The sequence below is a fragment of the Crinia signifera genome, chromosome 4, assembly GCF_055691185.1.
Source record: "Crinia signifera chromosome 4, ASM5569118v1, whole genome shotgun sequence".
Taxonomy (NCBI): domain Eukaryota; kingdom Metazoa; phylum Chordata; class Amphibia; order Anura; family Myobatrachidae; genus Crinia; species Crinia signifera.
The window spans coordinates 291,227,747-291,251,859 of NC_139220.1; the positions used below are offsets into that span (position 1 = coordinate 291,227,747).

The window sequence follows — 24,113 nt, forward strand, 5'->3', positions numbered from 1 at the left end:
ATGTATGGCCAACTTTAGTGCTCCCAGTGCTTGTGTATTCTTTTCCTAGATACTCAGATTTACTTTTACAATTTCCAAACACACTAGGTAGTTACTTGGCATCTGACAAGAAAATATATGCAAAAGGAATAGAGATTGTAGGCAGGAAGTGAATGACTAAATATTCTCTGAGAATCATGGGGCAGGCACCTCAAATCACTAAATAACTGAATATAAATTATTATGGATGGAAGGAATGCCGTCTTTAGAGATCCACAGTGTATCTGGAATACATACAATGCTACTGTAGGCAACACTATGCCGACACCACAATGTCATCAAAGTAAAAATGACACTTATAGCATTTTAACAGTGTCAAAATAATTTTGCCACTGTTGGCACAATTTTTTTGCCATTGTGGTGTTGGCCTAGCACTGCATGTATTTAAGATAGAACCATCCATTTACACTGAGAATTGTATGTTGCAATACTTATAAAATAGTTGCACTATGGTTAATTAATAAAATAGTACAGCAATTTGGGAAACTGTAAACGTAATATCTCATGTTGTAAGGATATCAGACAAACCCATTCAGGCTTGGAATCCATTGAAATATCATGGCAATTTATGGCCTCTTATAATGCTGAACACAAAGTTAGATTTCTACCACTGGCTGACTTGGGCAGGATGATCTTTTAAAATATAGTATTAATGTAATTGTCAATACCTTTGCCTAAACTATACATATTAGATGCTTATTGGCATTGTTAGGCATAAGAGCCCCTTTCTAGTTATTATCCCATCATATATCAGATACTTGCGCACACACACGTATATAATTTAAAAAGCATTACTTCTGGTAAAAAAAGGTGTATTGTTAACTTTAAAGAGTTTCAAATCTACATATAAAAGGTGGTAAAAATTTGCCTAACTAAAAGATTTGGGGGCAAATGTATTTATTTATTTATTAACAGTTTATTATATAGTGCAGCAGATTCCGTTGCGCTTTACACAGGGGCGTAGCTAAGGGTTCATGGGCCCTGGTGCGAAAGGTCAGCTTGGGCCCCCCCCTACATACAACAAAATATTGAATAAAAAAAACTGAGGCCCTTTGAGTGACCATAGAAACGGGGATGTTAATTTTCCCCCTTAGCAGGGCAATTTAGTGAGAGAACATAGAGGGGGGCCAGAGGAGTCCAGTGAGCCAGGGGAGGGAGCACCTGGTGAGGGAAGATGGTAGGACTGGGTCTTAAGAGCTGATTGTGCTGGGAGGCCAGGGGGGGTTCCTGCCTGGGTGCCGAGAAGCTGTGCACTATGGTTCTTGTAGTCCCCTACCCGCCGTGCAAGGCAGGGATCAGGGAGCTGCAATGCCGTGGGGGAAGCGGAGAGTCAGACCCGCGTCAAAGTGAGAATACTGCGCGGCAGTCTCGGTCCCTGCACGCTATGAGTGCGGCGCTGCGGTCGCACAGAACAGCCGCAGGATGGGTGCACGGAGGGAGCGCCGGGTCACAGCGCGTCCCCCACCACGCAGCAGCAGCTCGGGAGTGACACCAGCGGGCGGGGGGGTGGAGGGCGACGTACCTGTCCAGCAGAGTTGGCCGAACGGAGCCAAGCAAAAGAGCAGCCTGGGAACGGGGCTGGACGTCCAGGACGGCCGGACATCCAGGACGGCCAGACAGTGGCGGGGGTTGGGCCCCCCTGGCTCAGGGGCCCGGTCGCAGGTGCGACCGCTGCGACCCCTGTAGCTACGCCACTGGCTTTACAATAGTAGACAGTGATAAAAAAACTGGGTAAAAACAGAAAGACTTGGAGGTTAGAGGGCCCTGCTGCAAGCTTACAATCTATAGGGATATAGAAGGGCAAAACAATGACAGGCACCAGTAATAGCATAGCAGTCCCACCAAGTTAAAAGTCCAGAAGGGAAGCTAAATAATACATAGGTGCCTCATAGGGATATGCGTGTGGAACTTAAATATGATAGGCTTGCCTGAAGAGGTGAGTTTTCAAGAAGCACTTGAAAGTTTGGAGACTAGTGGAGAGTCTTATTGTGCGTGGAAGGGCATTCCATAGGATGGGAGGAGCCCACTGAAAGTCCTGTAATCGTGAATGGGAGCTAGTGATTCGTGCAGAAGAGAGACGCAGATCTTGTGCAGAGCGGATTGGTTGGGATGGGAGATATTTTGTGATAAGTAGAGATATATGCTGGTACAGTATGGTTAATAGCTTTATATGGGAGTAGAAGTGTTTTATATTGAATACGGTAATATACAGGCAACCAATGGAGGGACTGGCAGAGCAGATCAGCAGACGATGAGCGTCTTGCTAGGAAGATCAGCCTAGCAGCCGCATTTAAAATAGTTTGCAGTGGCGAGAGTCTGCTCTTGGGAAGACCAGTTAGGAGACTATTGCAATAATCATTGCATGGATAAGAGATTTAGTAGCGTCTTGTGTGAGATACGGTGGTATTTTGGATATGTTTTTTAGATGCATGTAACATGATTTGGAGACAGATTGAATGTGGGGAAGAAAGGACAGTTCAGTTTGTGGGGTAGGGAAGATTGTCGAGTTGTCAACAGCAATGGAGATAGCAGGATGGTAACTGTTCTGAGTTGGCGAGAATATAAGTAATTCCGTTTTGGAAATATTGGGTTTGAGTTGGCGAGAAGACATCCAAGATGAGATGGCAGAGAGACAGTCAGAGACTCGACCTAAAACCACTGGTGACAACTCTGGGGTTGATAGATAGATTTGAGAATCATCCGCATATAAGTGATACTGAAATCCGAAAGAGCTGATTAGTTTGCCAAGAGAGGAAGTATAGATTGAGAAAAGCAGAGGACTTAAGACTGAGCCTTGTACTAAGCCTTGGAGAGTGATAAGGTGTAAAGAGATAAACTACCAATAAGCGCCTGACATTATTTAACATCATTAAAATGGCAAATCGGAGCGGATTGTGGTACTTTTATCACTTTCCATGGCTTATGGGGCATACACATGGAGCAATGTAAGGGCATTTTCTAATGATTATTGTTATATTTTATTTATAAGAAGCCACAAGTGTTTCACAGCGCCGTACAATGGTGATACAATCGAACAGTACAAGGAGAAAAAAAAAAAAAAACCTTAACATTAGAGTAAATAAACAACAAAAATAGAGTACAGGTAAAAAGAGCACTACAATTTAATACATACTACAGCTTAGATGTAAGTAGGAAGTACTACAATGGGTTGGTGGCCAAAGATGGAGATGGTCGCTGATTGTTTGAGTTTTGGGAGAGCTGTAAGTGAAAGAGAAGAGCTGACAACCAGAGGGAAAAGGGCCCTGCTCTGAGGAGCTTACAATGTAGTAGGAATGGGAGATAGACAGATAACATGAGGTGCAAGCAAGTGGGAGGTGGCTTGATAGCAGGATAAAAGCAGTCAGAGGTGGTCAAGGCTTGAGTCAGGGGGTCAGATCACCAGCATCAGGACTAGGTTATGTAGTGGTAGGGTATGGTAAATAGGTGAGTTTCCAGTGCAAGGTCGAGGAGATTGCTCTAGATCGCTTGGAAAATGCCCCTACATATGGAAAACCTTTCACATTGCCGAAAATTGCTGGGCAGGGGGGAGAAAAAAAATTGTTCTGTGTGAATGCCCTGAGCGATTTTGAGCATACACACTGGGCAAAAACTTGTGTTACATCTGCCCCACCTGCATTGCACATGGTTTTGCCCATTTTGAGAACAAATTTTCCCTGTGATCATGTCTGAATTAGGCCCAGAAACCAAGAACTATTTGGCTGTGGAGCACTCATGAGTGCCAAATTTACAAATGATACTTCATTATTTATTTGCATGCTGAGATAAATATCATTTAATTGCTCACTACTAATTACAACTTGGAATGCCCCCAAAACTATCATTGGTTAACTATTCCCCCCACCAACCCTAAGAAAGAAAGACATTTGTTTTCTCATTAAACACTCAAATCCCTTATCCATCCTGACCCAGGAAATACCTCTAGAACGAGTAAACAGCCTTTGTCTGCAGTGAGAGGGGGAGGGGATTCATTAATTCTGCACACACAATCTTCACTGCTGAAATACAAAGTCATCTGTATAACTGATTGTATAAGACATGGATTGCTTGGACAATTGAGTTAGCAAAGCAACACGGACACCAAGTATTGCACTTACAAAATTGTGTCTTTGGAGGGGGATTTACTTAATGTTTAGTTTCAAAGCTCTTTTGGATTTCAGTATCATCTGTATGCGGTTACCTGTATTCTACCGTATTCAATACAAAATTATTTTACTTTCACACAAAGCCATAAACCAAACTAAACCAACATACATATCTTCTCTTATCTCAAAGTATCTTCCAACACGACCTCTACGCTCCTCCCAAGATCTGCGTCTCTCATCCACACTCATTACTTGCTCCCATTCCCGAATGCAAGACTTTCTTCGGGCTGCACCCACTCTGTGGAATGCCCCCCCAAGCACAATAAGACTCTCCAATCCTATAAACGTTCCCTGAAAACTCATTTCTTCAGGCAAGCTTATCAAATTCCAGAACCAGTCACAGAACCTTGCATTCTGGTGGAATCGATACAATAAAGAATACAGTATCTATCCTTATGTATCAATGCCTATTTCCCCATAGATTGTAAGCAGGATCAAAATTCATGAGTCAAAACCACGGATCATCAGCAGCTTTAAAACCAGCACGTAGAATACCTACCCCTTTGAGTTTCACGCATATTCAATATTTCATCAATAAAAACAGATTTTGAACTATTGTTAAAATGAAAATCTGTAGCCCTTTCAGATCCTAATGTCTAGTCAGGCTCAACAGCCTTAGCGCTTGGAGCAGATCCAATTTGGAGCCATTTTTAAAAAAGAACATTAAAATCGTTCAACATTCAATGTAGACCATTTTTGAATAGAAATAAAAAAATAGCCGTTTCTTTTTCACCAACTTGGTTTAAGAAAGAACAAACTGCATGAGCCAATAATATGCTAAAACATCAATATGCCGCCAACATTCTTATAAAACAAAAAAAAAAAGAAATACTCCAAAATATGTAATGGGCAGAACAGTGACATTTTGGTTGGTTTGTTTGTTTGCTCATAGCATTGAGGTCTTGGGTTCAACTCCATCAAAGGCCTTATTTATGTGGTGTTTGTAGGTTTCTTATATGTTTACCTGAGTGTATGGTGGGTACTCTGGATTCCTCTCACAATACAAGCATACTGGTACATTCATTGGTTTCAAACAATAAAAAAACTAGTGTTTTTGTGTATTGTACTGGGACCGTGGCTGACAGCAAGACCAATGTGATGAGATGTCAGCTGTACACTCTGTACAACAGGGGTGGGGAACCTCAGGCCCGGGGGCCGTATGCGGCCTCCGTAGCCGGTCTGAGTGGCCCTCCCTCCTGCCCGGCGTCTTTGCCGGAAGTAAAGTACAGGGGAATTCTCTCGAGAAGTCAGTAGTTCTCGCGAGATTTCTCTTAATCAACAGCAGCTGTAGACTGTCAGTCCTATTCAGCGGCAGCCGCCGGAGCATGGGACAGCTGCAGCAGGACAAATTGTAAGAGAGATTTTTTACACATGGCCCCCGAAGGATTTTTTCCCCTTACAAACGGCCCTTGGCACAAAAAAGGTTCCCCACCCCTGCTGTACAATATAGTGAATGCAGTCATGAACAAATTAGCGCATCATTTAACATGAAGTCAGCTGCGGTCTTCATCTGCCATGCAGCACAGCAGATGGGACAACCAACAGGTCGGCAGGCGGAGCACATTGTAGTGGGTATACACTACACGATGTACATGGCATGTGGATCTGATCCACTGGATCAGATGACACATTGCCTAGTCTGTACTTAGCCTATGCATGACAGGGACAGAAATTAATAAGTAACTGAAATAATATATATTTTTTTCCTTTCAATTATTGCATATATACACACTCCTGCAGTTAAAATCTTAGGTTTCTAGAATATATATATATATATATATATATATATATATATATATATATATATATATATATATATATATATATATATATATATATATATATATATATATATATATATATATATATATATATATTTGCCATCCTTTATGGAGAACATGTCCTTTTAAGGAAGAAACCAGCACTGGACCAGAGCTTTTGTAGCAAAAAAACTTTTTTATAAATCCAACTCAGGGAAATGGCTCACAGTAACGTATATGTGTATGCCTGAGGGTTGGGACTAAATGTTCCAGACTTAAGGCCCCCATACACTAGCCGATTTTGGTCAGATTTCAGCCAGATCAGTCGGATCTGGCCGAAATCGGACCAAAATCGGCTAGTTTTGATGTCCCCTCAGATCCGATGCACGGTCCCGTGCGCATCGGATCTGCGTCGGGTGGTCGGACCTGCTGCACGTCCGACCACCCGACTTGGGACCTAGTGGGGCGGCGAGACGGTAGAGGGAGCAGGGGGGGCTGGGGACGCTGCGGGGGACACAGGCGGCATAGAGCCGGGCAGGGGGAGCCGGCGGGAGCTGTCAGTATTGAATTAAAAAAAAAAAAAAGCCCATACAATGCATGGGCGGCCTGTGATTGGCTGAGCGCTCTCTCAGCCAGTCAGCGATTGGCTGAGACAGCGCTCAGCCAATCACAGGCTGCCCATTCATTGTATAGGCTTTTTTTTCTAGCACTGACAGCTCCCGCCGGCTCCCCCTGCCCGGCTCTATGCCGCCTGTGTCCCCCGCAGCGTCCCCAGCCCCCCCTGCTCCCTCTACCGCCTCGCCGCACAGACGCTGTCCCCCGCAGCGTCCCCATCCCCCCTGCTCCCACCAGCTCCCACCTCTGTAGCCCCCCCCCCCCCCTCTCCCCGGGTTTTTTACATGTGATAAATCGAGACGATTTATCACATGTAAAAAATGGCACATCAAGTGCCAATCTAATCAAGCTCAGGAGCAGCCGGGGAAGCTCAGGGCGAAGTCGGGGGCGACTTGTCCTAAGGACAAGTCGCCCTAGTGTATGGGGGCCTTTAGTGGTTACATACTGTGACAAGCCGGACTTATGCCATTGTAAAGCCATTTCCCTGAGTTGGATTTATAAAAAAGTTTTTTGCTACAAAAGCTCTGGTCCAGTGCTGGTTTCTTCCTTAAAGGGACGTGTTCTCCATAAAGGATGGCAACTATATGAATATATAAAACCGGGCACGGACACCATTGGAATCTAAGCGTTGTGCGACCTATCGCTCTGCTATATATATATATATATAATATGCCCCAAAGCTTTCATCTCAGAGACAATAAATGGGAATCAAAGGATTTCCCCAAGCCCCTCTCCATGTGCTTGACAAACACTGATAAGAGATCTTCCATGTTTATCACATAGGAAGTGGTCAAATCTGTGCAACTTCTCCAAAGGGTCCAAAAGTCCTTATGCATACGATATAACTGCATGTGATCCGAGCAAGGGTTCAGGATCCAACAAATCCTTAGTATATCCCTTGCAAATCTCCGGTTCCGATCCAATGCATACGGGACCGCGCATCAGATTCAGGTGTAAAACCCATGCGAGTTGACACTTTTCAGCAGATTTGTTGGAACGATCAGTCGGAATCGAATGAAAAGTGCCCAAATTGCACAAGTCTATAGGCACCTTAACAAATATATTGGTTTAAATGTAGCCAAAGAAATGTGTTAACATAAGTAAAGACAAGCATTGTATTTTTCCATTTGGGCTGAGACTTTTTGAAATACAAACAGTTGCTGAAATGAGTAAGGACAGATTCTAGAAAACATGTACTGAACGTGTCTTCTACTTTAATACTGCCCCATACACACTAGATTACATAATGTTAATGATATACCATTCATATTGTCTATCGGCCATTTATTTCAATACACCACAATATTTGTGATTTTTTTTCTCCCAAGGAGGGACGCAATTTTGTGATAAATTCATATTTAGTGAAGTGGAGTAAAATCACAATTTAATTCATTTACAGGGTTTTCAAACAATTGGAAAGATGATTTACTTAGATTTTGCTTTCATTAAAGAACCGGTCCTTCGCAGCACACACGCTGAGCATTCTAGCTACCAATTTTTCTAAAGTTTCAGCTCAGATTTCCCTCCACTTCTCTTGCAGTACCTCCCACAGATGATTCTTCCTTATAATTGGCTCTTCACAAACGCATCTGTCAAGGTGATTCCGCAAGAGTTCAATTGGGTTACAATCTGGACTCCGGGGTGGCCAAACCATGTTTTTCATCATATTTTGGCATTCTTTGGACATTATTTTTACAAAGACATGAGGTAGGTCTGGGGTCAATAACTTGCTGTAGGGTGAGCCCACAGATAAGGCGTGTGCAAGACTGAATGGCGTGACGCTGTAAGTAGCTGTGCTAGTGCTTCAATTTTGTGTAGTAGTAAGTTATTTGTGATACAATGTAAGGACTTAAATTGCCAAAAATAAATGAAACCGCACCTCCGAGGCACACAGGGCTGCAAGCAATTTTGAGCAAATTCAGGTAGAAATTGGGCTACAAAGGGTGTGAGATTGACATTGGAACAGAGCAACAATAACTTTGCACGGGCAGCACAGGGGACATTATGGTTAGCATTACTGTTTCACAGCACTGAGGTCATTTGTTCAATTCCAAGCAAGGACCTAACTATGGGCCTTATTCTAGTTCACTCTGACAAAATCCTTCTTAAAAATGGACAAAACCATGTGCACTGCAGGTGGGGTAGATGTAACTTGTGCAGGTATAATTAGATTTGGGTGGGGTTTTACTTCAAAGTGAGATCTATATTGCAGTGTAAAAATAAAGCACCCAGTATTTACCCTGCACAGAAACAAAATAACTCACCCAAATCGAATTCATTCTGCGCATTTTATATCTGCCCCCCTGCAATGCACATGGTTTTGTCCAGCTAAGAAGGATTTTGTCAGAAAGAGTGAACTAGAATAAGGCCCTATGTGCAGTGTGTATTTTCCACATGCTTGGGTGTTTTTCCTCCATGTTAGATTTCCACAAACAATCCAAAAATATGCTGGTAGGTTAATTGGCTCCTGACAAAATTAGCCCGTGATTGTGTGTGAGCGCATGTCCATTTGGTTAAGAATATAGATAGTAAATTCCACTGGGCATGTGCACGGTCAAATATTCTCTGTAAAGCGCTGCGGAATCTGTGTGCACCAAATAAGAAATATATATATATATATATATATATATATATATATATATATATATATATATATATATATTGGATTGACCCTCTAGTTTCATCAGTGATTTAAAAAAAAAGTGGGAGAAAATAAATGCATCTCCAAAAATTACAAATCAAACCTCATAAAACAACACCTGCAGGGATTATAAATCCGATTGTAATTCTTTCCTACGACAGCCCAAATTACGGGAAGGCAGTTTGCATCTCATGAAATGAATTACACTAATTACATTGTTTTAAAGAGCACTTGTCCCCTACATATAATGTAGACAGCCTTTCAGATTGACTCGGGCTGATGACATCACTGGTGCCTTATGAACAAATTCTGGTTCAGAACAAAAATGGTCTACCTTCGTGTGGGCATGTAACAAATACTGTTTAAGTTCTTAATTTTTGCTAAAATGGCACAGATCATCTGCAAAATGTGAAATGTGAAGACAAGAAATTATAAAATCACATAGAATTACAAAACTTAAAAAAACTGTCAGGAAGGAGTTACATGGGTGAGTGCTTTATATTTTCAACTTGGGTGAGTAAAGATTTTATTCCACAGAAGGGGGATTAATTCCTGAAAAGGGTGGGGGGGATAGGGCCCCAGCTGTTCCAGTTGGCCTCTGACCTGCTGCTTTACTAAAGTGTGATTTTTGCCCCTCACCCCTCTTGTGAAGCAAAGCACTCACCCCTCTTGTGAAGCAAAGCACTCCCCCCTCCCCCCCCACAAGCCCAGACACAAAAGCTTCTTCAGTCACTCTTGTTTGAGGCAGCACAAAAATGTTCCTGGCCCCTTTGGCTAATGAAGTGTGCGGGTCAAAATCACTGTTTATGTATGTTAATCTACTTCCTCTCCCAGTGTGTGAGACAGACCGCTCATTCTAAACACAAGCTGAGACACGAGGAGCTAGAAGTCAGGCATACAGCTTAAGATAAAATATAAAACCATAATTATAGTAATCCACAGACCATATACAGTAAGTGGCAAGAATAGCAAAAGTTTCATCAAACAAAAATCAATTTAACGTTTGGAATTGAAGTAGATTCACACACAACGGTCCCTTAAACCATCAATACAAACAAAATATTTTCTTAATGGAAAAGTGTATATCCATTATCTTTTATCCTTGATCATGGAAAATAAAAATTGGGGAGTATTCAATTGTCCCCGATAAATTTGCACACAACAACAATCAAAACAAAAAGAAAACCATATTTTACAATGTTTGTCTGATTTATTTATTAACAGTTTCTTATATAGAACATACATATTCCTCAGCGTCGCTTCGGGCTATTCAATTCTACATTATCTTTTATGTGGAAAAATACTCAGTTTTCATGCGAAAACACACAGAATCCAAATATAAAATTTCCCCATCTATGTATTTTGGCAAAACACAACAGGGACAATAGGGCTGGTTATCACAGATTTTGTTTCATCCACCTCAGGCAAGCAAAGCAAAATCCTCGATAACGGCCATTATCGGACACAATTGAATAGCCTGGGTGGGCAAATTGAATACCAGCCATTGTTTTGAACCAAAAAATAGTTTGTTTTTTTAAATGATCCTCTAAGTGTATACAATTTTTTCTTATTTTAAAATCTAAAACTGTGTATTACAAAAGTTTGTGAGTTGCCCTAAAAGGTCACAACACCCTTTTCTTCATGTGACACATTAGAAATAGTTTACTTTTGCCTACAAGAAATGCCATTTATGGACACTACAAGTCACGGAACTTGGAGAAAGGCAAGTTCTAATAATTCCAAGTATGTAACTGGATTGCATCTACCGAATAACATTTTACAAAAAATTTAATTATTGCTTGGCAACACAGAAGATAACTAAATAAAAACTTGATTATAGATTATACGGACAACATACTTGGTTTCAAATGCACAGAAAAACACAATTTATTAAATAAACCACGTATCTTAAATAAACGTGTTTTTTTTAAAAAAATCTTCTTTATTAATTATACATTACTACAGGAAAGATACAGAGCCGAAATGTAAATTTTGGCAACCAATTACTATAGACCTAATTTTAGACCTGGCCGCTATTGTACAACCACGGTCACTTGGTATGCAAAGGCGGTGTAATACTATGCGAAGCTCAGAAAGGAGCTTCTGAGCGATATCTTCTAGTGTGTAGATTCAATATTGTTAATGAAGCACGCTCCGGTGCATCATTAATGACCCCTCCCATCTGCTGAAATGCAGTTTTCCTTTATAGCCAACCCGCATGTTCAACCTGCCGTGGTGACTTCACTGAACAACATCGTTTACCGATATTGTTCAGTGTGCACACTCAATATCGGCAACCTGCGGCAGGTCTTGTTAACTATATCAGCCTGGCCAGCATCACGTGGGGCTTAAATACATGTGTATGGGGCTTAAAGGGGTCTACACATGGGGCAAGACTACTGAGTGATCTGAGCAATGTAGATCGTTCAGCAAGCGATGTGCCAGCGCTGTGTGCTGAGCAATCTGTCAGCGCCAAAGCTCTTCGAGAACACTGGCTTTGACCGGCGATTATAAAGTATGTAGATTTATAAAGCATGCTGGATATTAATCACCGGGCGATAGAGATGCGTGGGGCTGTGTATCGCTATGGCACCCTACACACAGTGATGTAGGGATATTTTCTAAGCGATCAAATCTAATGAGTTTACTTAGAAAATGTCCTGAAATAGCCCCTTTACTCCTGATAAAGGAAAGAAGATATACTGTAGTAAGCAAAATTGTGATTGCAGTGGGCGGAAGTTTATTACCTTATGCCCAAACCACATCCTGCCTATAAACACCTCGACCTATGTCAGATAATGGTTAGCGCTTATACGCACACACATCATCATTCTCTAAACATCGTTTTAAAACTTGTACATTTTCAAAACTATAAATAGGTATGTGAACGTTACCAAAGTCTTTTTTTTATATAAACGTAAATAGTATTTTAGGTTTTGTGGTTTAAATGTTCTTGCTAAGGTTCACTGAGTTTATATTGTATAACAGAATTTGACACTAGTTGTTGTGGATGGAATGTTATATACAATAACTACTGAAAGTTAAAATGTTATAGATAAGTAAATCTTCACACTTCGGGTCAGACTGTCCACAGTGAGTGCTGACCGGACAGCCATCCCCTGCTAATACTCCCTAATCTGTTTTAAAGGTGCAAACCTGTAACTAGTGCAGTGCAAGAATTACAAGAATTTGCAATGCATGACTCTGCGAGTTACTGTAACTTTCAAGCTGGGTACACATTAGACGATACTGCTGTCTGTACATGCAGCTTAATTATGCCTATCTCGTCAAACACCACATGCTTTTGGATGTGGCCAATGAAATCATTTGTAACATTGTTTAGTTTGTATGCACTAGATGATTTGTCAGGAAGTTCCAAGTGAAACACAGCAATGCATTGTTTCCGGTGTCATTTAATGTGTACCCAATATTCAGGCTATTGCATCGTACTTGCTAAGTCTCCTGATTTTAATGGCGGTCCACTGCACCCATGGAGGTCCTCTGCACCCATGGAGGATGAAGAGGGTAGTAAATTGTGAGTACCGTCTCCCCTCCGGCATCTCCAACAGAGGAGATTTTAACAGTAGGCAAGTATGTATTACATTTACACCCTGAAATTTATATTCATTCCAAACACAGCCACTTAATACATGTTTAAGCCTTAAAAGTTACAATTTATTTATCTATTAAACAATTATTTGGGGAATAAGTGATGGAAAAAGCTCAGGAATACAACCACCACTGGATGAGAAACACCAGCCTTGTGCCTTAAAGAGGGTGCCGGACGGGGTCCCGACAGTCATTTACCTGACGTCAGGATCCCGTCTGTTAAAACATTGACAGACGGGTTCCCGACACCCACCGGCTATTCTCCCTCGTGGGTATCCACAACCCCCATAGAGGGAGAATAGAATAGGTGGCGAGCACAGAGAGCCACCGTGCCCGCAGCGTGGCGAGCCTGCAAGGGACTGTCGGAACCCTATACCACACCCCCTAAAAAAGATGCTACTGTACCATGTGAACATGCTGAGACGCACCCAAGTGTTATACAAGTGACGGGGGGATTAGGGATGGTGTGATTTGAGATTGAAGCTCTGTCGGTAATGTTCTACTAGTGATTTATAGAGAAGAGTACTAGAAGAGATAAACCAGATGTTCTATACACCAGAGGACTGTCGGAAGAATGCATTATATACAACCATTCTAGATTACTGAAACATTCCTTCCTCTCCAAATGTCTCATGAGTATACTATCATGATCTTAAATGCCAATCATAAAATGCAGAGTTGCCAGAGTAAAAAAAATTAAATAATCATAAACAAAGATTTGCAGGTGCCCATAGCAACCAATCTACTGCTGTCATAATTTATCAAGTATTTGTTTTTTAATTGCCAACTAGAAGCTGCTATGGCAGTGGTTTCCAAACAGTGTGCCTAGCCTCAGGACACTTGCAGGGGTGCCTTGGGTTGGTGGACCAAGATCAATACATATGATTTATGGTCAATGTACCAGGCAAAACCAGTGCTGGTGGCTGCCAATCATAATATATGTGGACAAACAGAAGCAAATCCTGTCCCTCACCAGATAACTGTGACATACAAACACAATGCACTTCATTTAATATTTTTTTTTTCCTGAATTTCTCGATAAGAAGCATTTGGCCTAGGGGTGCCTTGAAAATATTTTGATGCTCTAGGGCGCCGTGATTCATAAAAGTTTGGGAACCACTGTGCTATGGGTAACTTCTCCCCTCTAGAGAAGGTTTGACACAAACCCCTCATGTACCCGTCATCTACTTGCACATAGGAAGCAGCCATGTTTGGTTTAAAAAAAGAAACATTACTATGGAACATAAGTTGGAAAGCGGGTCATTACTCGGCAGGCACCATCTTCCTGGTGATATTTGGGAAGCAGGTGCATGCAAAATAGAGAGTACAGTGCCAGTCTTTGGTTTCAATAGATGTATCAAAGTGATATAATGGAGAGTGATAAACAGCCAACCAATCAACTCAGACCTGTCATGCTACAGGCTGGGTTTGAAAAATGACAGGTAGTAGCTGATTGACTGGCTGTTTATCACTCTCCACTTTATCACTTTCTGAAGCTTGATACATCTGGTCCATTTATGAGAGTGCCATCAACCCAAAGATATCTCTGGGAAGATGTCTTTGGTCTTTAGTCCCCTCCTTCTTCTGAGTGTCACTGATAATTCAAATTGATCATAGGAACATCTTACTGTAAAGATCCTCTCCCGTCAGTTTACCCATAAGCACACAATTTTTGACAAAACACTACTACTATTTATCTTTCTATTCCCACATTCTGTGCCCCCATCATTACGTGTCTAAATGAAATTCTATCTGTATAGGTGTATACAGCAATCAGTAACCCAGGGCTGTGTTCTGGGACATGTACAACAGACTGTCAGAGAGGTATGTGATATGTTTACACAGAAGATGAGTGCAGACTCCCGGAGGCTATGGAAAGAAGGAAAAGTCCTTCTTCAGGACAAAGGCTGGAACAGGATGTCTGTGCTGGATTATATGAGCCCCGGGCTGGCACCCTGCTTTGCTACATACAGATTGTCAGCTACTAGGTAAAGGATTGCATTCATCTTGGTGGTATAAAAGTAGGTGGACAGTTCACACAGAAATACATGAACTATGAACGCACAAGAAAAAGTAACTTGTGATAAGATCACAAATCTCAAGGACGGCTACTTATTCTTGCCGATACTGTTTGTATAATGATACACCCTATTCACACAGAAACAAAGCTCAAAACACCATATCAACAGAAGTCCTACCTTGGTCCGGCAAGGTGGAAGGGGGCCGGGCAGCTGAGAGAGCAGCGCCAAGCAGGACACCCCATAGGAACAAGGACCTTCCAGAGAACATCCCAGCTCGGCTAGTGCAGGCCGCGGGAATCCATGAGGCCTCCAGTGTCGAGGGGAGACGAGCCTTATTCTGCTCCTGATAAGAAAAAGAAAATAATGTTACAAGCAGTTTACTTGGAATTATCTAACCTATATCAGTTGCATAAGAGATGCACTAAGCAAGCAAACTCCCTGCCATCTATATGTCTGGGGGGGGGGGGGGGGGGGGTCACATCAAAACCCATGACCATTTCTTGCATCAGGCTGTCTCCTAACATGCTATCAACTAAAAGCTGAAGCATAAGGAGCCAGAGATCATTCATGTGAACAAGCCTAGGAGACAGCGTAGGTAAAGATGCCAGATGCAGAACAGACAGGAAATAAATTACAATGATTATACCTTTTAAAAGACATAAAAGTAGAAGAGCAGACATGTGACTGCTTCTAAGAAAAGATTTTTAAAAAAAGTTACAAGACTCAGAATGCTCTAATGCAGGAACATGGAGACACGAATAAGCAAATTCTAGGGCACTTGAGAACCCAGTATATGCATTCGTACCATAAGCCAGTTACATTGGAGTTTAACAGATGCTATTATCTTCTAGAAGGTGCTAAATAAATAAGTAGCTTCTGATTAGTTGCCCATAGCAACATCCCATGTAAAATAGAACTCCCTTCTTAGTAAATGTTCCCAATAGTGTTCATTACAGGTTGTTAGGTTGACAATGTCTAGGATGGCAAAAGGCTGACCACTATTTGTCACGTCAAAAAGTCAAAACATCGAATAGGTCATCATGCATTAGGTTGACTTAGTCAAAAGGTTGACATGGGAAAAGGCCAACATGGGTTTTTCACTTTTGTGGGTATAGTGTTCATTCTAGCACTCGCCAACTGAAAACCCATGCAGTTTATCTTTCCTGCCTGGGGTGTCACTGTCTGCTGTGGTGTTTTAGCACAAATCTGGTTTGCATATCAGTGCTAATATACAGACCAGACTGTGCTAGAAGCACTACAGGAGACAGCGACCCCCGGGTAGGGAACAGGAACTGCATGGGTTTTCAAAGATAGCGTGTGCTAGAATGAACACTATTGGTGTCTATGTTGACACAGGTTAACATGGGCTCCGTATAATTGTACTGCTGCATTCGCCATGTTTTGAGCCCTATTTTATTATCCCTCTATTTATTTATTTACAGTTTCTTATATAGCGCAGCAGATCCCATTGCGCTTTACAATTATGCCCACAGAGATGGTAAAGAATGTACAAGTCGGGGAAAAAAAAGAACTTAAAAAAATCATGTGCGTTATATACATTTTTATATGCCGGAAAACCCCCATAGAACCCTTTGGGCTTCTTTTTCGCAACCACCGCCGCACGCCGCCCCCCACCACCTGAGTCCGGGCCGCACACTGCTGTCCTGCCCGGACCAGTGACCTCCTCCTCCTCAGCCCCTACATCCCTTTCTGGGTGCAGTGAGGAGGCGGCGGTCAGCGCAGCACGCAGCAGCTGCAGGGTCATCATCAGCTGGTCTGGTAAGGGAGGGAGGGGGAGCCGCCAGCTACCCACTGCACCTCGCAAAGGACAACTCTTAACGCAAGAGCTGTTCTTTGCAATAATTGTCGCATAAGCGCTAATTATCTATGCGGTAGGTTGTGATGTGCGGTGGACTGGGGCTGCGGATGCTACTGCATCTCGTCCACAGTCTTTTAAACTGGGCTAATAGCACAGCAACACCTGCACATCTACAGTCATTGCCCTCCATCATTTTTATTCAACCTAATCTGTTGGTTGGTGACAGGGGGTTACAAGAATGACACCTGTAAATGGGCCCTTCAGAATTTCAGAACCTGAGTCTCAGATGGGCCCCACGATTGCTGTTACCAGCCTGGAACTGCTTATTAAAGGAAATATTTAAAATTGAGCAGAGAAACCCTGAAGGTGGTCATCAAGTTTTGTGGAAGAAAATAGAAAGACACATGAGGCACAATGTTTGTGCTAGGAATACAGCCACTACTTGTTAATGTTGGAGTCAAATTGCTGATACTAAGGGGTTATTCAATTCTTTCTGCTCGCTGTGACAGCAAGCAGGGCTGCTGTGCTCGCTCTCACAACTCACAGGGTTAGTATTCAACTGACCCCCCTGCACACGCCGTTTCCACCTCGCTAGATTATTGGAGCGAGGGGAAAACAGCGTGTGCGGCCGCTAAAACAGCAAGGCTCGCTGCATTAGCCGCAAACCTCGCTATTTGGAGGAATCCTCGCTGTCAGAGGACAGCGAGGATTTCCCTGCGGCTTAGAATAGGGTGAGCGTCCGGCACGCGGGCTAAACAGCAAGGATTGCTTGTTTCAAGCGATCCCCGCTGTTTAAACCCTTCAACGGCCGCATTGAATATACCCATAACCGTGATTAATCATTTAGAATTCTAAGAATTGAAAAAATATATATATATTTTTTTACCACAACGAGCAGGAAAACTACACATTCCAAAAGCTCTGCATAATATACCTATTGTATTGGCTTTTGTGTTCATACAAGTATAAAAAGCAATTGTAATGGGAACGATATAAAAACACACCATAAATTAAAACCATTAAACCGGTTTTAAAGGACAACCTTTTATTATTATTAAGAACGTGTGCTCATTTACAGCTCTCTGAATTCAACAGATTTTTGAAAAAGCAATCACGGCAAGGAATCTAGAGCACATGGAGACGCTATAGGGTTATTCTATAAAACATTAAAATCGATATTGTAATGGGAAAAAAATACTTTGCAGATCATGTGGTAGAACGGGGAAAGCAGTGAATACATCACTATTCTCTGGAGTATACATTCATATATGACATTATAATCTAAAATAAATAGAATACATGCATTTAGGTCCCTATGGCGTGTTTCACTAGATAATTTAAAAAAGTGGTTATAGTAAACAAATATATTATACATACATACGTGCTTTATAGGGGGGTATTCAATGTTGGGTCACGCCTGTCGAGCTGACCCACAGCTGCGACCCTGTCCTGTTCTCGGTCTGCTCGACAGATTTTGCAGGCGGGATTCAAAGAATCGTCGAGAAGGCGGAGTGGCCGCGAGAAGCGGCTGGGAGCTTGTAACTTCCTGGCTGTTCTCGGCAGAATGTGCACGACCGCTTGTGAAGTCGGATCCCTTTTCAATGCTGTCAAGGAAGACCGCATTGAATTGGGCCCTGCCGCCATTTCCCTCGTCGGGAATGGAGACGGGAGATTGAATATCCCCCATAGACACTACAAAATTAACTTCTGTGGGGTTTATTTACAAAGATGGGAGTTCTATTGAAGATGGGGTGTTGCTATGGGCAACCAGATTATGTCATATTTTCTAGAAGGTGCTAAATAAAAGTGGATTCTGTTTGGTTGCTATGGGCAACATGTAATATTCAATAGAACGCTCATCTCTGTTAATAAACACCCGTGAGTGTGTTACCCAGACTCCTATTTGTTCTCAGCCTTGGCACATGCATAATACAGGAGTTATTTTCAACATTTATTATTTATATATAATCTTGATGAACCTTTTCTGTATTTATTTTAAGGTCTTCATTATAAATTGAGAAAAACTGACATGATAGAATATTTTCTTCTACTTCAAGAAACAACGCAGCATTTGTTCTCCAATATAGAACTACATGTATTGTACCATGATCGTCAAAAATGACAATGTTAAACTTTTATTCGTTCATTAACGTTCATAAAGATCTAAGCTTTACTTTGGCCACAATATAAAGGGCAATATATTTTTAAAGGAGCCAACACATTTAATCACCTAAAACTAAAACACAATCAACATGGTAGATTAGGTCAACAATGTCTAGGTTGACAATGGACACTGTTTCGACCATATATATGCCAACCTAGACATTGTCTATTAGGCATCTGGATACCAGCCCAATCAGTCCTTTGACAAAGAGGTGAAAGAGCCCTTTAGAGTTGGCAGAATACTATATGCTACATAGTCAAGGCAGCCTCTATGCTGGGGCTTGGATGGTTTTACAAAAGAACTACTACTACCACTACTACTAATGTTGCATTAGTGAGACTCATACCACTTTTCTATTAGCAAAAATAACCCGGGTTGAAGTGCAGGATTTTTGCTAGTGGAAATGCAAAATCCAGGGTCCACTGACCCGGGACACCAAACCGGGTAGTTACCAGGGTTGGACCTGGGATGCTCCTGGGTCCAGAGGCAGTGGAAACTAGTAAGCCGGTCCCGTTCACTGCAATGTAAAAGCAGCTGCTGGAAGAGGATGTCATCTCCCAGCGCCTCACTGGCCCTGCCTCCCAGTGACGCCGCCCGTCCGGCTTTATGCTTCAAAAAGGGGGATCAGACACCCACTTTTTGCATCTGTAGAACCAATCATCTGTTGCACTAGGTGCCGATCCACGGTCAGAGTATGGCATAACATGAGACACATTAAGGGTCTGAGGGAAAGATTTATTAAGCCTGGTGGTGATAATGTGGCCAATGATAATGCACCAGTCAATCAGCTCTTAACTGTCAAGCTACAGGTACAAGATGGGTTTAAAAAGACAGTTATGAGTTGATTAGTTGCTGCATTATCACCAACCACTTTTATCACTTCACCACTGAGTTCATAAGGTGGACCCTCATAGCGAGTATCATTTCAATGTATAGGAACACACATGTCCAATACACTTTGGATACGGAGAGTCTCAAACGGTACTGCAACTCTGTATGTACACATCACAGGACGCATGTGCAGTGTGACTAATATATTATACACATGTACACAGTGCTCACTCTAGCACCTTGAATCGAATCAGCGAAGAGGGCATACTTTAATTTTAGATGTGACGTATCAATGCAGTTACTTCTAGCACTGTGTCCTCCTTACTGATTAGGTGCAAATTGCTAGAGTGAACTCTATGTACAGGAAAAAATAAAGTCTTCACTGAAGTACGTGATAATCAGCATTAATCTGACTCACGGCTTACACACAGGGAGATGAGCATTCAGAGCAATGCTAGATCGCTCAGTACACAGCACTGCATAGCGATGTGCCGCTGAGCGATCTGCCAGGGCGAGAACACTGGCCCTGACGATTAACTTGATTTTTCCAGCATGCTGCATATTAATCACAGGGGTGATAGCGCACCAAGTTTACTTAGAATAATATATACATAATGAGCATTGGCAGATTCATCCACAACTACCTAATCTCAGATTCACTGCTGCCAAACCTGTCTCTACATGAGAGAGGTCATGGTCTGTAGAAGCATCATATATGAAGACACAACGCTTTAAGAGAGGATGAGGCCCGCGTGCAGCCTCCTTCATTTAGGCTCCCTCAGCATTGCACCACCTAGCGCAGATCAGCCCTTGCACTAGAGCACTCAGACTGTATTACGAATGTGCAGACATCCAGTTAAATGACGCTGCAGCCATTTCTCCAGCGATTCCGGCAGCGCTGCTGCCTTCGTTGCGGGACTCAGAAGGTAAGTATTAAAAAAAATGGGTACAGTGTGTGGTGTGGGCCCCCCTCGGGCTCCTTGCACCCATTATAAATATGCCACTGATGAAGAACACACTCTCCTCACATAGGCATTCATTTATTTTTGATTTAGTATCTGCATTGTACAAAATTAAGAATTACCAGAAAAGCAGGAAACAAAATAAAAAAAAAAAAAATCCTTCCTCAATTGATCACAGGGCATGTTAAGCATCAAGAGATGCATAAACCACTCAACAGACACATTTTAACTGCTGACCAATGGTCAATTCCAGGGAGACATCTGCTTTCCCTCATGTTCATGATTATTACATAGACAACAGGCAGATATATGCGTTAGCTGCTTAGAGACTCCAGCAGTGGCTGTTTTACCAGACAAGTTTCTGAGCTGTGGGCAACATTAGCCATACCACCAGGAAAGCTCACCCAACAACACGGAAACTACAAGATCCCTTTAGGAACTCTCTAGACCTCCAACAGCAAAAGAGTAGATATTATTGCATATTTCAAGTCTGATGTAGAAGCAGTTTCATATATACCTATCTTGTTATGGTTTCTATTGCAGCAGGGCCTATTCCTTATTGTATATACCAATTCGGTTTTTGAATTTTTTTAAAAACACATTGGATAATCATGTCCATTTTAACGTATCCTACACATGGACTAGCTTGAGAATAAAATAAAAAGGAAGTTATAACTACTACCACTGGTTTCTTAAATTTAAATCAGGGTTTTTCAAACGGTCATCAAAAGCACCCCCCAAACCTCTTCATGCACAAATCTGGTTTTAACCCATGTCGAAACCACTTTCATATCGAAGTAAGTACTAAGGGACTGTTTTGGTGTGAAGGAGTCCATTCGGGTTATATGGCCTGGATTCAGGAGTCTGGCCATGAATAGGGTTTTTCCCCAGGTTCAAACCAGCCAACCAGGCTGTGGTCTGAAAGGGTGTTCCTGGGTATCTCTACCCAAGTTATGTTAAAACACAACCTAGGCTCAGTGTGAAAGGGGTATAAAAGTCCAGGATACCTATGTTTGATCACAGATTAAATAAACTGGAGGTACTAATGAGTAATCTGCGTCCAAGCATGGATATCCTAAAATCTTGGATGATTATGTAGCACATAGATATAGAGCATAGAGTTTGGGAACCCCCTGATTTAAACAAAGATACAAATTATGAAGTGGTTTCTGTTTATGGAATATTTAATAGCTTTTGCTAAAGCAAGGAATACAGAGAAACCTATAAAAGTTAGTTGAAACATGAATACATATAAAACCAACCCGTATATGTACATTTTGCCATTTGTATTTCCCCTCCCATAACAAAAGCCATAAAACATAAATATGCATATATTCCTTTAAGAGCAAACATTACTGGAATCAACTGCAAACTGCCAGGTATGTAATACAAAACTGACACAGCATAATAACCTAACCAGTTTACAAGCGTTACTTTATTAAATTCTTGGAAATTAATGATTTCTACACAAAGCACCAGACAAAATTAGCAGAAAATAACATTTGTATACTAGCCAGGAGCTTATAAATTATCTTCGTACATTTTAAAAAAATAGTACTACAAAAAAAAAAAAAAAAAAAAAATTATATATTTTATCAGTAAAAGCCCCATACACATTAGGTAATTTGTGACAGTGCTCCTGGGACCAATCAATCTAAGATATATGGGGCCTACACACATAGGGCCTTATTCTAGATGGGTCTTCAAACTGTGGCCATCCAGATGTTGTGAAACTACAAATCCCAGCATGCCTTGCTACATTTTTAACATTCCCTTATAGCAAAACTGTGGCAAGGCATGCTGGGATTTGTAGTTTCACAACATCTGGAGGGCCACAGTTTTAAGACCCATGTTCTAGATGGACAAAACCATGTGCACTGCAGGTGAGGGCACATTTGACTTGTGCAGAGAGAATTAGATTTGGGTGGGGTTTTACTTCAAAGTGAGATCTACAGTATATTGCAGTATAAAAATAAAGCAGCCAGTATTTACCCTGCACAGAAGTAAAATAACTCGCCCAAATCTAATTCTCTCTGCACATTTTACATCTGCCCCCCTGCAGTGCACATGATTATTGTCAGATAAGGCCCATAGTGATTTACTCGCTCTCTCCCTCTTTGTTCTCCTTTCTTTCTCTGCTCTCCTTTTCTCTCTCGACTCTCTCCACTCTCCCTTATTCTCCTCTCTCTCTCCTCTCTTTTATCTGCCTCACTCCCCCACTCTCTTCTTTCTCTACTCTTTCTGCCCTTCTCTTTCTCTCTGCCCACTCTCCTCTCTATCTCCCCCAGCTCTCCTTTTTTTCTCTCTCTCCATTCTGATCTCCTTATCGCTCCATGCATGCTCCACTGTATACTCCCTTTCTCCCCCGTTTCGTGATTTCACCCTTACTTTCTCTCCCCCTCTTGCTCTTTCCCCTTTCAGCTCTTGCGTTAAACCACCCCCCCCATGTTTGTTTTTTTCGCCTGTCTCCCCAACTCGTACTTTCCCTTTGTGTCCCAGTGAACCTTTTCAGCACTATTTACCCCGTTCTCCCTCATATAGACCAGATACTCTCTACCTCTCACACAATGCCACTCACTGCCTCTCCCTTTCACCCACTACATATCACCATCTACATGTCCCTTTCACCCACTCTTAGTCACCCTCTGCCTCTCCCCATTACCCTGTGCTTCTTCCTGTCACATCTTCCTGTTACCCACTGTTTGTCCTCCATTCCCAGCTTGTCATCCTCTCTCTCTCCCCCTGTTTGTCCTCCATTCCCAGCTTGTCATCCTCTCTCTCTCCCCCTATCACCCATTGCCTCTCCATATTATTCTCTACTATACTGTGAGGCCATGCACTCTGCAGTGAATCCACACACATTTTCTAAGAGCGCCTGCAGCCTGGCACATCTTACCCACCCTGTCCCCTATCATGTGCCCCCCATGTCATTTTCTTCTGGATCCGCCCCTGCACTAGACTATGTGAACGATATCGTTAAGATTGTTGACAATATTTTGTCTAGTGTATGGGGCTTTAGTCTGCTGCGGAAAAACCTGTACTTTTGGAAAAGGATAGGCAAGCACTAACTATTCCCGTTGAACTACCTGGAACTCCTGGACAATTATATAGCGCATACAGATTAAACTATATCATTCAGTGGTTACATCCAAGAGAATGATTACAATAATATCCAGGATTTTGCTGCATGTACAGATGACAGGAGTCCGGTCGACAACAGTGTGAATCATTATCAATATCGTACGCACTAGCCGATACGCATGTTCTTAATAGAAAAAAAAAAACAAAGAAGGAGGACAATAACGCCATGTCACATGATTTATAATTTATTGATAGAACACCATAATGAGAAAGAATGGAACCTTGATTTAGTGAGGCAGACTGGCTGAGTTGCTTCCAGTACACATTTGTCTGTTCTCAAAGTGCTTCTGTTCTTGAAACACAATAACAATTTATATCCCGGTTGTACAGGTGTGCTACTGTATTACA

At 42.0% G+C, this 24,113-nt stretch overlaps 1 protein-coding gene across 3 annotated transcripts in view; it reads right to left on the reverse strand.

Moving 5' to 3' along the window:
* FGFR1 (fibroblast growth factor receptor 1) overlaps positions 1-24,113 on the reverse strand; it is a 105,927-nt gene that overhangs the window by 71,117 nt on the left and 10,697 nt on the right. For all 3 annotated transcript variants that reach the window (XM_083185017.1, XM_083185016.1, XM_083185018.1), the window contains exon 2: positions 15,026-15,191. In XM_083185017.1, the coding sequence (XP_083041143.1) occupies positions 15,026-15,116 (91 nt within the window). In that variant the 5' untranslated portion in view covers positions 15,117-15,191. The remainder of the gene's footprint in view (positions 1-15,025; positions 15,192-24,113) is intronic.